This window comes from Jaculus jaculus, chromosome 2, assembly GCF_020740685.1.
Source record: "Jaculus jaculus isolate mJacJac1 chromosome 2, mJacJac1.mat.Y.cur, whole genome shotgun sequence".
In the NCBI taxonomy this organism is placed as follows: Eukaryota; Metazoa; Chordata; class Mammalia; order Rodentia; family Dipodidae; genus Jaculus; species Jaculus jaculus.
The window spans coordinates 149,321,868-149,337,765 of NC_059103.1; the positions used below are offsets into that span (position 1 = coordinate 149,321,868).

Genomic DNA, 15,898 nt, shown 5'->3' on the forward strand with positions numbered 1-15,898 from the left:
CTTTTACTTTCCTTGGTGATTTTTTTTTTGTTGTTGTTGTTACAATCACTTTCTCTCAACAAATCTCTGAGAGTCTACTTAATTTTATGTTTTGATTGTTTTAGGACATGATGAACTATACTTGTCCCTTCACAGTTATATTTAAAAGAACTTTATGTTATTTCAATCTAAAAAAATTAAACTAGTAAGAGCCAACTCAAACTTTGCTTCTTCAATCCTGAAAAATATTTCACCTCACCTCCAGGTAACATATTTCTTTTGTTCTTGGTATTTTGTAGAGAACCAAATTATGGCACGTCATTTCTTTTGAATAAAGGAGTGTGGTTGAAATGTCTGACATGGTGGGGTTGCAAAAGTGGGTAGTGTTGCTCACTGAGATGCAAAATTTCATTCAGCAGTTCTGTACATAGGGCCTGATTGAGAACCAAAGATTACTTTTAGAAAACGAACTTTAACTTTGAGTGAGATTAAAACAACAACAACAAAACAAAATAGCTTGGGCCCCCCAGATAAAAGATGTATGTGTGTAGTTGGATTAGGCTTTTGGAAGGTGAAGAAAAACAGCAATTTTAGGAAATGGGGAATGAAGGGAACATGTCATAAAGTAGAAAGCTTCATTGATGAGCTGGTAAGATAGTAAGACAAGGGCTCGATATCTATTTCAGCTGCTTCCTATTTGGGGGGTCTGAACCAAGTCAGGGAAATGTTTCCATAACTTTGCTTCTTTTGTGTATTATTAGAAGACGAGAAAAAAATTTTTTTTTAAACTTTTTACTGTTACAGTTAGCTTCATGTTGCTAGTAGAAAACACCCAACCAAGAGCAGCTTGTGGGAGGAAAGGGTTTATTTGGACTTACAGATTTGAGGGGAAGCTTCATGATGACAGAGAAAATGGTGGCATGAGCAGTGGGTGAATATCACCTGCTGGCCAACATTAGGTAGAAAATAGCAGCAGGAAACTGTGCCAAACACTGGCAAGGGGAAGCTGGTTGGTTACAACACTCATAAGTCCACCACCAACAACAATACATCACCTCCAGGGGGTTCCAGTTACCAAACTGCTATCAGCTGGAGACCTAGCATTCAGAACACATAAGTTTATGGGGGACAACACACATGACTAACATGATGTATCCTTATTGTTATCACATCAGTATTGTTTTATTGCAGACCTGATAACTGATAAGGTATGCATCAGTTGACTTAATATTTGACTTGAATTCAAGCCAAGAATTCTGATTTTTTTAAGTTACTGGCTTATTGCTTTTTATATTTTCTGTATGTGCTTTTTTTCTCTCTCTCCATAATATTCTTTGAAAAACCTCCCTTCCTCCACTAAAAATGTGACTTTGTCTTAGAAGCACAAAAGAGAAAAACGGACCATTCTGTACTCAATACAGGGTAGCTGAGTCACCTGTGTGGCTACCATCTGGTGAACTTGCTCCAGAGATGTGGAAAGCAGAAGAACCAGAGCAGAAGCAGGTACAAAACAGAAGGAAGCAACTCAGGCATGAAAGACATTTTCCTCACATGACTCAGCACAGACATGGTTTGTACCACATTCACATGCACTTAATACACGTCCCCAGTGAAAGATAAAATTATGTCCAGGTTTGGTTATTTGCAAGATGAGAGTCCCTGGAAGTTTGCTTTACTTGTCTAAATAAAATCGTCTTAGTGTAGAATAATATGAATTTTGTTTTTAAGGTTACTGCTTTGTAAATCCACACTGTTTTTCCTTTATTAGTTATGTACATACTCAGTGTGTAAACAACCATGTTGGTACCATAGTTAGCCTCCTCCCTGACATCCCCCCTCCAAAGGAAGGCCCCTCGCTGTGGATTGTGGGTCATGCATTGTGGAGGTGGCCATCAGTTAATGGGGAAGAGGCAAGGTCTCTGTGTAAATGCACACTCTTAATGGTCAATGAAAGTATAACTTTTTAATTCAGCAGACCATTGAGACAAATTAGTGTAAGATTTGCATGGACAAAATATTAATACTGATAACTTTCTAGTGGATATTCTAGAACCATCAAATAACAGAGCTTTTCATTGCTTAGTCAACTTTTCAAAGAACAGTCTGGTGGAATGTGTTGGGTTGTTAAGCAAAGCCATTAAAACGGTTTGAGCTAGTTTTGATCTCTTTATCCTGAGATTTTGTGACAGAAACTCATTGTTTTATTTGTAGCATAACACCCCAGTTTAAATTCCCTAACCTTATATAGTTTTGATGTTACTTCATTAGTTATTAGTCCAAGAGGCTATTAATGTATAAGGCAAGGTAAGTGAAGATTGGGGGAGGGTTGTGTTTCCTTCTAAATTTTGGCCCAAGCTTTCATTGTGAGGAAGTTGTTTTCAGGGGCTTAGAATAATCTGGTGTCACAATTATGGACAGCACATATGATATATCTAGGAAAGTGATGACATAACTCATGGAGCAGAGGCAATTTAGGGTAAACGGGGCTGCAAAGGTAACGTAAGTGGCTAAATGTGAGAAATGTCCTTGAGTCTCAAAGGGAGAATTTGGCTTTTCTTTATCTCCCCCCAACCAAAGTGGTTCTTCCCTAGATCTTTTTTTTCCTTAACTCTGTCTTCCTCCATAGATTCCTTCCTCTCTAAGTGAGTTCCCTTTGCTTTAAACACACACACAACCAGACCAGGTAAATTAACTTGGGACCCCTCCTAATTCACAGGAGCCCTGCCTTCTTTCTTTCTAATAAGCTGTATAATACTTTTTTAATTAAATCTTTCTAAACTTCATTCTCCATGGTCTCTGGAGACTTTCATTCTTGGACTTCGGGAGACAAGCACATTGAGGCCATTGACCCGTGGACGCTTCGTGTGTCCATGACAGTTCTGCACCCTAACTCTTGGCTCAAAGTCCAACCGGGACACCCGAACTCCCTCATCAGAGCTGTGTGAAGAACAAGTCCAGGGCACCTACAGCGCTGAAGCTGCCTAAGAAGGCGGGAAAGGGGCAGGGGAGGTGCTTCACCCACTCTGAGGGCCAGGCTTGGCTCCACGGTTGGCGTCGGGAGCTCTCTCAAAGAACCCGCCTTGGACTGACTGGTGATGGAGCGGGAGCCCGTGAGATTCACAGATCCTCTAACGGGGAGAACAAGAAGCGAGGCCAACCAGGCAGGAGGAGTCTAACAAAGGCTCTGGTGGGTCGCAGGAGGCGACGCCCGGCGGCCTGGGCTTCCCCGCAGGGGGACAGGGAGACTCTGGGCGCCTGGAGACCGCGGGCGGCGCGTGCCCGCCCGGAGCCCCGCCCCCCGCCAAGGAGGACCAATGGGAAGCCGCGATGTTGGCGGGTGGGAGGCGCGGCCTGGTTGCTACAGCCGGAGCTGGGCGGCGGCGGAGGCGGCGGTGGCGGCGCGGCGGCGCGGGGAGCCTCGCGGAGCTGAGCGCGTCATGGAGGGGTTGGAAGGTGAGTCGGCCTGGGCGTGCGGCCGCGCCTCGTGTGGCCGGCGGGGTCGGGGGTCTGCACTGCGGGGCGGGGCGGGAGCAGAGCGGCAGAGGAGCTGGCCGCGTCCCGCCGAGGGCGAGGGCGAGGGCGAGGGCGAGGTCGGGCTGGAGCGGGCCGCCCCCCCGCCGCCCCGGGTGGACGACCCCGGCTCCCCGCCCCGCCGCTCCCCGCTTCTCCCCGGCCTCCCCCTCTGCGCGGCCTTCCCCGCGGCTCTCGGGTCTTGCCTCACTCTGGAGCGCCCGTGGGGGTCACCAGCGCCTCCGGCCAGATTTTAATTTCCTTGCAGTTCCTCGGGGAGCTCTGACAGTTTCCTTGGCCGGTGGCCCGAGGTGGCCATCCTTCCCTTCTGCTGCATCTTCATCGGAGAGGTGCGGGAGCATCTGCCAAGAAGCTTCTCGGACCAGCGGCGTCACTGGGACAATAGCTTACCGTAATGGTTTAAGGCTTATTCAGCAGGGAGGTGTATGTGAGCAAGAGCTATAGCACTGGCTCCTTATATTTGGGTTTATCCTTATGCTGTATCCATGGTTTCAGATTTGCTTTGTTCCCCAGTTTTTCACTTTTTCTTCCCTTCTCTTTACTTATTTTATCCTATGCAAGGGCAACATTTGCTTGAGAAACAAAGGAATTGGGAGGGAAAAAAAATCTAAAACAATTAGCATTAGCACCAGAAGTTTGGACATTGAAAAAAAAAGCAGTTAATCTTTCTGGTGTAGGACAAGCCGTCAGAAGCGGAAGATTCTGTTGTCTTGTCCTTTTTCTTCTCTTTATATGAATAGGCGAAATTAAACAGGCATAGCACACTGTGTATCATCATTGACTGATTCACTAAATATTTGAGGTTTTTAGGAAGAGTGGTAACAACTTTTCAGTGATATAACCTCGCTGTAAAGCAAATGAAATAAAACGATTATAAATTTTATTTTCTGTGTGGTAAATGAAGCTCGTATTAGAAACCTTGGTGATAAGGATGGAAAGGAACTCAGATTTTTCAAGCCCCCTGTGAAAGTCTTGTTAGCTTATTTATTTTAAGAATACCAATCAAGGTTCCATGAAGTAAGGAATTATGACGGTACTACTTCCTTTCAAAATACTCATGTTAGGGAACTCCTGCAGGCAATTCATTTTAATTATTTAAAATTTACAGTAGAAGTGCAAAGTGGGTAATCTTAAATTGTAGATTTCTGAGGTCATCACAGTACATGAAAAGGTCATCACTGTACATGAAAAGTGCATTACAATAGTTTGCAAGCTGGGTGTGGTAGCTCATAGCTTTAATCTCAGCACTCAGGAACTCTCAGGAGGCTGAGATACAGGATTGCTGTGAGTTTTGAGGTTTGAGGCCAGCGTGGGTTACTGCTTGAGTTGCAGGTCAGCCTGGACTATTGTGAGACCCTGTCTCAAAAAACAACAACAACAACAACAAAACAACAACAACAACAAAAAAAAAACAAAAACAAAAAAAGTTTGTATGTGCTTATTATTTTACTCAACATTTATAGTGAGAGCAGTGGTTTTCGTGTAACATTTCACTATCTCTCTTAAGTACTTTTCAGTCCTGAGGATTCAGCAATGGATAAAAGTAATCAAAGCTCTGCTACACCTTTTAGTAGTTCCTATGTTTTAGCTTTGTTGACATTAGTATTGCAACCTAACTAGGAATGCTTTTAAAAATACAATGGAAACCTATTACAATATTCAATTACATGGGTGGAGAACACACTGATGTAATATGGAATGGACATGCTTTATTGGTCTGGCTTATGTTAAACAGAATGGCTCTTTAACTTTTTTCCCCCATTTTAAACAACACTGGTTCTTTTTTAATTGTGATGTGCTTAATTATAATGAATTTGATTGAAGTATAGAAAAAGTGTGTGTGTGTGTGTGTGTGTGTGTGTGTGGTGTGAAAGAGAGGAAACTTGGCAATTTCGAGTGCTTCAAACCAAAGAGCTCTGAGTTTTCAGCTTACTCAACAGTACCTTCTTGCTGTACTCTTCCCTTTCTTCTTTTCAATAATCAGCTACTATAACATTACATTTTGCAAAGATGAAAATGTTGTCTTACGGCTACCATTCATTAATTTAGTGATCTATGCTTTCATGTGATAAACATTGATAAGTAATAGGTTATTTCTTTCCTCTATTAAAACTTACAATGCAGTATTTGGTCTAAAATCTTTGATTTTATTTAATTTGTCAATATAATTGGGCAACTGTGCTCATTTTCTGGTTGAAACTTGTTATCAGACTCTTCAAAAATTATACTGAAAAAGGAAAAAAGAAAAAAAAAGCCTGGTTGTGTAGTGCACACCTTTAATCCCAGCACTTGGGAGGCAGAGGTAGGAGGATTGCTGTGAATTCCAGGCCACCCTGAGACTACATAGTGAATTCCAGGTCAGCCTGAACTAGAGTGAGCCCCTACCTCAAAAAATACACACACACACACACACACACACACACACACAGAGAGAGAGAGAGAGAGAGAGAGAGGGGGAAGATATTCTTATTCTTATGTTGTCCATGATTTACTTGTAAATCATATGACACGTTATTTCTGGTTCTTTGAGACATTGAGTTTTTGCCTCCGGATTATCAGAAAGATGAGCTATTAAACTACACACTGTATTTTGAAAACAAAAGGAAGTGTTCTTATGATTTTGTAATAGTGATAACAGCACGTTTGTATTGCTTGAATAGTTAAGGTCTTTAGTTTCTTCCTACATAAAGGTTGTGCCCCCCCCCACCCTCCCAGGGGTATCTAGGAACAGTAGTAATAGTTTTAGAGGTCAATTAGTTATAGTTGATTAAGTTTTTAATCTGGGCAATTAGTTATAGTTGATTAAGTTTTTAATCTGGGAAATTAAGATGTGATAAAATCTAAGCAAGGTTTATCCTTATATACAATATTATCATTGTCTTAATATACTGATATGTAGTTATAACAACTTTAGCAGACATTAGGCTGCCCATTTCTTTTTTAGACTGCTAACATTATTAGTTCCTTGTATTGTCTCAGAAATTTTATAAGGAATACAATTGTTCATCTCTGGTGTAGCCCAGATCTAGTTGAAAATTGCCATCATGTTTCTGTTTTTAGTTTTTGCTTGGCATAAATATAAGGTTTACTGAATATCTTCATTATTAATTCATTAGCATTCATTTTATGGCTATTGTTTGGTCCTGAGTTGATGGCAGACTTTAAAATTTTTTTGGTTTTTGAGGTAGGGTCTTGTTCTAGCCCAGGCAGACCTGGAATTCACTATGTAGTCTCAGACTGGATTCAAACTCACAGTGATCCTCCTTCCTGTCCCTCCCAAGTACTGGAATTAAAAGCATGCACCACTATGCCCAGCAAAGAGGGCCTCTAGCCACTACAAACTCACCCAGACAGATGTGCCACTTTGTGCATCTAGCTTCACGTAGGTACTGGGGAATTGAGCTTGTATCATTAAGCTCTGTAGGCAAGTGCATTAACCACTGAACCATCTTTACTTGATTTAACCATCTATCCTTGGTTTAATTTTTTGTTGTTGCTTTTGTTTTAGCTCTGTGATTTCAACATTTTACTTATTCAGAACCTCACTTTCTTAGCTATAAAAAGCAGAGTTATTGAATACTAAGCTACATTAACTGCGTTAAATATCAAACTTATATAGATAAAACATTAGGTAAATGCTAAGTCCATTGACGTACCTGTTTGTTGGCTGGACAAAATCTTGAGAAGCATTATAGATACTTGCAAATATTGAGTATAGATAAAACAGCATGTCCTCTTGCTTGGACCATTAGGTGAGTCCCAGATAACTGTGAGACTTTGCTTTGTTTTCTAGGTAGGTAGGTAGGTAGATAGGCAGGCAGGCAGGCAGGCAGGCAGGCAGGCAGATAGGGAAGGAGGGAGGAGATTAGCTCTATGGTACAGTATGGGTAATTAAAAGGAAGTGTAGATTTAGAAGATTCTGAGATAGGGAAATGGGATATGACTGCTCGACAGAAGAGAGAGGAAGGAAAGATGCCTGAGTTAATAATGACTTTGGAGTAAGAAATGTGTTTGTTCAGTACTTACAAGTATCTGGCTGAAAAGTCTTACAGTTACTTGGAAATATCTACTTACGGGGAGGTTTTAGTAGGTATCATATTAGTGGCATCAAATGGGAGCAATCACACAAGCAATTATGTTTACAAATGAAAAAAGAAACACCAAACTAATATTTTAAGGTTGAGGAGGACATAAAGTTGTAGTGTTTTGGGACCTTTAGAGAAGATTAAAAAATGCCAAGAAAGGAATATGGAAAGAAAATAAAAAAAAAAAACAGAGTACCAAATATGTCAGAAAAATAAAAATCATCTAATGTAGCTGAGAAGTCTAGTACTCATGTGTTCTAACTCTGCTTACTTGGTGAAATGTACAAAACTTAGTTTAGGAAAAAAGAAAGGTGACAAGAGAGGAAGGGTATTAAAGGTTGAAGGGAAATATGAACAGTGCCTCACTCTATGTAAAGGCCTAGTAAGATGAGGATATAAAAGAAGACTCAAACATGACAGTTGATTAATGGTGAGTAAGCCTCCCTTTCTTAAATTCTTTTAAAATATTTTATTTTATTTTTAAATGCAATATTTATTTATTTTTTAATTTTTTTAAATTTATTTATTTGAGAGTGACAGACACAGAGAGAAAGACAGATAGAGGGAGAGAGACAGAGAATGGGCGCGCCAGGGCTTCCAGCCTCTGCAAACGAACTCCAGACACGTGCGCCCCCTTGTGCATCTGGCTAACATGGGTCCTGGGGAACCGAGCCTCGAACCGGGGTCCTTAGGCTTCACAGGCAAGCGCTTAACCGCTAAGCCATCTCTCCAGCCCTTTTATTTTATTTTTAATTGACAACTTCCATAAATTGTAGACAATAGCCCATGGTACTTCCCTCCCTCCCCCTACATCCCCCTTTGAAACTCCACTCACCATCATAATCCCTCCCCTTCTCAATCAGTCTCTCTTTTATACTGATGTCATGATCTGTTCCTCCTGTTATGATAGTCTTGTGTAGGTAGTGTCAGGAACTGTGAGGTCATGGATGGATATCCAGGCCATTTTGTGTCTGGAGGAACACATTGTAAGGAGTCCTACCCTTCCTTTGTCTCTTACATTCTTTCTGTCACCTCTTCTGCAATGGACGCTGAACCTTGGAAGGTGTGATTGAGATATTTCAGTGCCGAGCACTCCTCTGTCACTTCTTAGCACCATGGTGCCTTCTGACTCATCCCAAGGTCGCTTCCATCTGAACAGAGAAGCTTCTCTAACCAAAAGTGAGAGTAGCAGAATATATGAGTATGAACATTAAGAGAAGGGCTTACCAGATGGTTTTGGTGAACATAGTATATACATTCAGCCAGAAGCCAGCAGACATTACACCCCTAGGGCTCAAGACTACCCCTGTTGTAGGTTTTCAGTATCAGGGATGTATTCCTTCACATGGAGTGGGCCTCCAGTTCAATTAGAGAGTGGTTGATTCCCCCCATAACAGATGTGCCACTATTGCACCTGTTGGCTCATTTGGGCTGGCTAGCCAAATATGAGACTTGCAGTATCTGCTGTTGAGTATCTTCCCTGATTTCTCTCTCTCCCATTGAACTGCATGCAGTGTTGCTTTTTCCAACTTTCTGTCATGGAGGAGATTTTCAGCTCAGCTCCAGCAGGATTTCTCAGTGACCTTTGTAGCCCAAGTATGTAGAGTCTTCAGCAATATGGTCTTACCATCTATTCCTGGTGGTGAAATGAGGGCCTTGGTTTTGGGGGCATCAGGGACCTCCCTGGCCAACAACTCATTGGAAGGTATGCCATCCTTGGCACTGAAAGTTTTCTAGTAACAATCCATGGCTCCTGAGTGTTACATTGTCCAAAAATGTCAGTTTCCATATGACTTATTTGTATCCTCTTAGAATTTGATTAGCCCACTCTCCACCTTTCCTTTACTCAGTCTCATCCCCTGACCTCACTTAGGCCTTTTCACCCCCATTAATCTATTCTTCTACTTACATATATACAATACCATCCTATTAAGTGCCTGCTCCCTAGCTTTCTATTCCCTTTATATCTTCTTTCTAGCTTACTGGCCTCTGCTACTTGAGTTTTATTCCTACTCACATAGAAGTCCAATCATAAACATGTGATGTTTGGCTTTCTAGGCCTGGGTTACCTCACTAACTATAATACTTTTGAGATCCATCCATTTTCCTGCAAACTTCATTTTTCTTTACAGCTGAGTAGAACTCCATTGTGTAAATGTACTCCAACTTCATTATCTCCTCATCAGTTGAGGGATATCTAGGCTGTTTCCATTTCCTAGATATTATGAATAGAGCAGCAATAAACATGTTTGAGCAAGTATCTTTAAGGTATTGAGAAGAGTCATTAGGATATATGCCTAGGAGTGGCATAGCTAGGGCATATGATAGATCTGTTTTTAGCTGTCTTAGGAACCTCCACACTGATTCCCACAATGGCTGGACCAGATTGCATTCCCACCAACAGTGTAGAAAGGTTCCTCTTTTTCTACGTCCTCACCAGCATTTATAGTCATTTGTTTTCATCATGGTAGTCAATCTGACAGGAGTGAGATGGAATTTCAATGTCATTTTAATCTGCATTTCCCTGATGAGTAGGGAAGTAGAACATTGTTTTAGATGTTTATATGCCATCTGTATTTCTTCCTTTTAAACTCTCTATTTAGTTCCCTAGACCATTTTTTAATTGGGTTGTTTGATTTCTTATTATTTAAGTTTTTAAGTTCTTTGTATATCTTAGATATTAATCCTCTATCAGATGTATAGCTGGCAGAGATTTTCTCCTATTCTGTAGGTTGTCTCTTTGCTCTATTCACAGTGTCCTTTTCTGTACAAAAGCTTTGTAATTTCATGAGGTCCCAGCGGCTGATCTGCGTTTTTATTTCCTGAATAGTTGGGGTTATATTCATAGTCTTTGCCAATACCAGTATGTTGAAGGGTTTCCCCTACTTTTTCCTCTAGCAGTTTTAGAGTTTCAGGTCTGATATTAAGGATTTTGATCCATTTGGACTTAATTCTTGTATATGGAGAGAAATAAGGATCTGTTTTCATCCTTCTACTGATACATATCCAGTTTTCCCAGTACCATTTGCTGAAGAGGCAGTCTTTTCTCCAATGAGTATTTTTGGCATTTTTGTCAAATATGTGGCTTATAGCTATCCAGACTTACATCTGGTTACTCTATTCTGTTTTATTGGTCTATATGCCTGTTTTTGTTACTATGGCTTGGTAATATAGGTTAAAATCAGGTATGGTGATACCACTAGCTGTATTTTTGTTGCTCAAAATTGTTTTCTATATTTGAGGTTTTTTGTGCTTCCAAATGAATTTTTAGATTGTTGTGTTTTTCTATTTCTGTGCCATTGGAATTTTTGATGGGCATTGCATTAAATGTGTAAATTGCTTTCAGAAAGTTTGCCATTTTCACAATATTAATTCTTTAGATCCAAGAACAAGGGATGACTTTCCATTTCCTACTGGCTTCTATAATTTCTCACTTGGATTTTAAAGTTTTCATTGTAGAGATCCTTTAATTCCTTGGTGTGGTGGTTTGAATAGAATAGATGACCCCCAATATAGTCAGTTGTTTATTTGTTTGTAGTTTGCATCTATAGCCACCTGGCTGGAGGCAATGTCACTGGGTGATCTTAAGGTGTGGTGGTGGGTTTCAGATTTCAATCTAAAGATATGCAAAATGTGCCTAGCTGCAGTTCCTAAAGTGTGCTGTAGCTTTTGGCTTTTGGCTTGTACTTCTCTCTCTCTTCTTGGGCCTGTGAAGGCAGGCCAGCTTGTTCTGCCATTATGGAACTTCCCCTGGATCTGTAAGCGTCAATAAATCACTTCCTCCATAACTGTGCCTGGTCTGGAAGTTTATCTCAGCAAACCTGAATCTGCCTGCTACACTTGGTTAGGTTTATTCCAATGCACTTTATTATTATTATTTTTTTTGATGCAATTGTGAATGTGAGTGATTCTCTGATTTCATCCCCTGTGTGTTTATTGTTAGCATATAGGAAGGCTACTGATTTCTGTGTGTTTATTTTGTATCCTGCTACATGGGTATAGGTGTTTATCAGCTTTAATAGTTTGCTGGTAGAGTCTTATGGTCCTTTATGTATAGAATCATGTCATCTGCAAATAATGTTAACCTGATCTCTTCCTTTTCAATTTGTATCCATTTTATGTGTGTCTCTTGCCTTATTGCTTTGGTTAAGACTTCCAGTACAATATTTAATAAAAGTGGGGACAGTGGACACCCTTGTCTTGTTCCTGATTTCAGTGGAAAAGCTTCCAGTTTTTCCCCATTTAGTGTTATGTTGGCTGTGGGTTTGTCATAAATAGCCTTTATTATATTGAGATATGTTCCTTCTATTCCCAGTCTTTGTAGGACTTATATCATGAAGGGATATTGGATTTTGTCAAATGCTTTTTCTGCATCTAATGAGATGATCATATGATTTTTGTCCTTCACTCTATTTATGTAATGTATTACATTTATCAATTTGCGTATGTTGAACCATCCCTGCATGTCTGGGATAAAGCCTACTTGGCTGGGTGAATGATCGTTTTGATTCATTTCTTAAATTCTTAATGTTTCTATTGGAGAGCTTTCCCTGAGCCTATCCATTTCACATAAAAAGCATTAACTGTTCTTTTCCTCCTCCTTCTATTCTTCCTTGGTTGTGTTTCCATCATCTATCATTTAAATATTTATTTTTACATATTTTTTTTCCTATTAGAAGTGCAGAAACTCCACAAACTAGGGCATTTGTTTTTATTTTTCTTCTTGAGCTCCCTATAATGTAGAACAATTCTGTGTGATGCCAGATCTTCAACAAATATTTGTGGAATTAAATAGGCCCGATAAAGTCTGCCTACAGTTCACACAAGGAAGTAATGGAGGGGCTAAGCAGGAAATGTTTGAAAAACTATGATTAGTATGTTGTTCTCAAGTATCTCTTGGGGAGTAAAAAAGATTCCTGAGGGGATAAGGCTGAGGAGATAATAGCATGCTGTTTTGTTCTTGCTTACATGTTCGGTTATTTTTTGGTGTGTGTGTGTGTGTGTGTGTGTGTTTGTACACAAGTGCGCATGGATAAATGTGCATATACATGTGAGTGGTGTATGCATATATATGCATGTGACTGTACCTTGTGCACTTGGGTTATTTGTTTTTAAGACAGAAAGTTCTAAGAAAAAAAAATCACCCTTATAAAAATGTTTCTTTATTTATTTGCAACCGGGGAGTGGGACAGACAGACAGAATGAACATGCCAGGGCCTCCAGCTGCTGCAAATGAACTCCATATGCATGCCCCACCTTCGTACATCTGGCTTTCCATGGTACTGGGAGTCAAACTCTGATGGTTAAGCTTTGCAGACAAATGCTTTAAGCGTTTAGCCATCTCTCCAGCTCACATTCACCTTTTTAAAATCTAGCTTTTTCAAAATGACCATGGATAAAGATTTGAGAATGATTTGTGAGAGTAGGAGAAACACCAGGCTAGACAGCTAGGAATGTGTTTACAGAAGTAGCTACTCCACTGGGGACATCTTCCAAGTTCCCAACTGGATGCTGAAACCAGGCATTAAAATTTATAGGTACTGTGGTTTTCTTCTATGTATATACCTATAACAAAATTTTATTTACAAATAACTAAAAATAAAACAGAATAATTATAATTACACTGTGATAGTTAACTATATAAAGTAGTTTCTCTTAAATTATTTAAGACAAATTTTAGTTATTTTGGGTTATAATTGGCTGGATAAATGAAATTATAGAAAATGAAACTATTGTGAAAATTTAGAGAGACAGCTTGAATACATTAACAGTATTTTCAGTCTTTCCTAAGTTGAATCAGAGACAAATAACCGAAGTTGAGTGGAAAGTGTGCGTTATGCATTGACCATGTAAAGTGTATATGTCAAAGTCTAAATTGAACAGAAAAATCTTGTGAGTCTTTGAGATTGTTGGTCTGAAAGCAGATCTTATATAGCCCAGGCTGGCCTTGAACTCCTAATCTTCTTGCATTTATTTCCAGAGTGCTGAGATTGCATCCACTACACATAATTTTGGATTACTGCTTTTATATACATTCTCTTTTAATGCTTTTTAGTGACAGTGGTTTTCTTTTCCTTTAATGGCATTTTCAATATGTTAGTTCATTGTGGAAATTCATTCCAAGAATTGAATTTTACCATACTGTGAAGATTTGACTGCTGTGAAGTTTTAAATTATTTATATGAAATGGAAATGATTTTTCTTAAATATATTTAAGAAAATATATATGTGTAACATATAAACGAAGTAGGCTGTGTTAATCTTATGTTAGTAGCAAGTGAGTTGCTCCATACTGGTGCTGCTAATAATGCATGTTATGTGCTTGGTAATTAATAGATGTTCAAATTATGTAAATGTATGGAATTGAGTTTTCCCAATAACTTATTGGAAAAGTGGCTCTGGGATTAACTAAGGGGTTCTATCAGGCTAAACAATTAGCTACCACTGAGCTAAATCTTAATTTTCTTGAGATTTTGATTTGTTAGCTATATAACAAGTGGATACTTAAATATAATTGAAGTAAGTGAACTGTGATATTTTATACCATTGTGTGTTGTTGAATTGTTAATTATTGCTCAATATTTAAAAAAATACATGAAAGCTTAATTATTCAGCATGTGGTATAACTTTGAACTATCATTTTAAACACATTTTTCATATTTATTTTTCATTTATTTGGAGAGAGAGAATGAGAATGAATGGTTATTCCAGGGCCTCCTGCCACTGCAGATGAACACGAGACACATGTGCCACTTTGTGTATCTATGTTTTACATGGGTACATGTGAATCAAACCTGAGCCATCAGGCTCTGTAAGAAAGCGCCTTTAACCATTGAGCCATCTTTCCAGACCCTTAAAGACATTCTTATCCTAATAAGCCTAATATATCCTACCTAGTAACTATATCAGCATTCATCATTGATGGCCCAGATCAATGAGATTGCTCTTCTTAAGTAACTAGCATTAGTATTAGAGGAAGACAAAGAAAACACATCTTAGATTTGCTTTATAATGTCCAGTTCAGTTACCACTATACAGACACCATCTCTTAACTGATGACAACTAGTCACTATCAGTGATGTATGGCAGTGGGGATACCAGGAGAATGAGAGAAGAACACAGTTCTTTTATTATGCTATTTGAATGCATTCTCATCAGTCTGTTTTCATGTATTTTATTAGTTTTCTATAAATTCACCACATGCTGTAGGACATATATCATGGAGAAAATTTGTATATTTTTTCATGAGCTAGTTATTCCTATAAGAATTGTTTGTTGTTAAATAATAGATAGGATAAAAAATAAATAAGTAAAAAGATCAGACCAAAATGTTAAACAAAAGTTACAATCAGTGAAATAGTCAACAGAAAATATCAGGAAAAATATACAGGTTTACAAATCACTTTCAGAAATTTAAAGGTGTAAAAGCAAGTTTAAATTAAATACTTAGATTCTTAGGTGGAAAATGAAATACCATCTTGCTCAGCTATATATAGCTATTTTTTTAAATCATTTATCAATTGCATTTGTTGTATCCAGGTACATGATGAATATGTTAATTATATGTAAATTGTCACTGCCTCTTCATTATTTAATTACTTGTGCCCATAAGAACAGAACACTTCAATTTAATGTCTACTGAATAGGTTTTTGAAAAATTGTTGATGGTTCTTATAGATATATATTAAAAATATATTTTGAGTTATTTACCTTCCATTACCTGATTTCATCCCTCATTACTCCTGCTGAATCTCTTGTTGATCCCTACTAGTCTCACTTCTACTTTGATGTTTTTTGTGTGTATCATCCAATGAGTTTACCTGAGGATGATTACATGACTATGGGTGGGGGTTATTTATTAGAGCATGGACAGCTAATCATTGGCTACTCCTCTGAAGAAAATGTCTCCCACTCTTACTGTAAGTAATATATATAAATGAAAATTTTGCATTGTCACTTTCATATTTACTATAGTCTATTAGATCATTGATCACTCTAAATGCCAATTTAATCATTTTGCTCATTTTGAAATTATAACTTTTTTTTACAAGAACATTTACCTTAGGAAAAATCATTATAATTTAAACCTATACAGTTTGATCTGTGGAAATTTTTAAAATAATAAATTACATTTTTTGTTTAGACAATGGAAGTGTTCAAGTTGGTGAATTATTGCCTTGCAAGATTTGTGGAAGAACATTCTTTCCAGTAGCATTAGTGAGTAGACCTTTCTGTACTTGTTTGCTTTGGAATTTAATAAGCCTGAATGAAGTTGTTTGATGCTTGTGGACCGCTGTCATGGA

At 38.7% G+C, this 15,898-nt stretch overlaps 1 protein-coding gene across 2 annotated transcripts in view; it reads left to right on the forward strand.

Annotated features, from left to right (window-relative positions):
- Nucleotides 1-3,366: 3,366 nt before the first annotated feature.
- The window catches only part of Zc2hc1a (zinc finger C2HC-type containing 1A), a 42,572-nt gene continuing 30,040 nt past the window's right edge, over nt 3,367-15,898 (forward strand). For both annotated transcript variants that reach the window (XM_045144311.1, XM_045144313.1), the window contains exons 1-2: nt 3,367-3,432; nt 15,739-15,812. In XM_045144311.1, the coding sequence (XP_045000246.1) occupies nt 3,417-3,432; nt 15,739-15,812 (90 nt within the window). In that variant the 5' untranslated portion in view covers nt 3,367-3,416. The remainder of the gene's footprint in view (nt 3,433-15,738; nt 15,813-15,898) is intronic.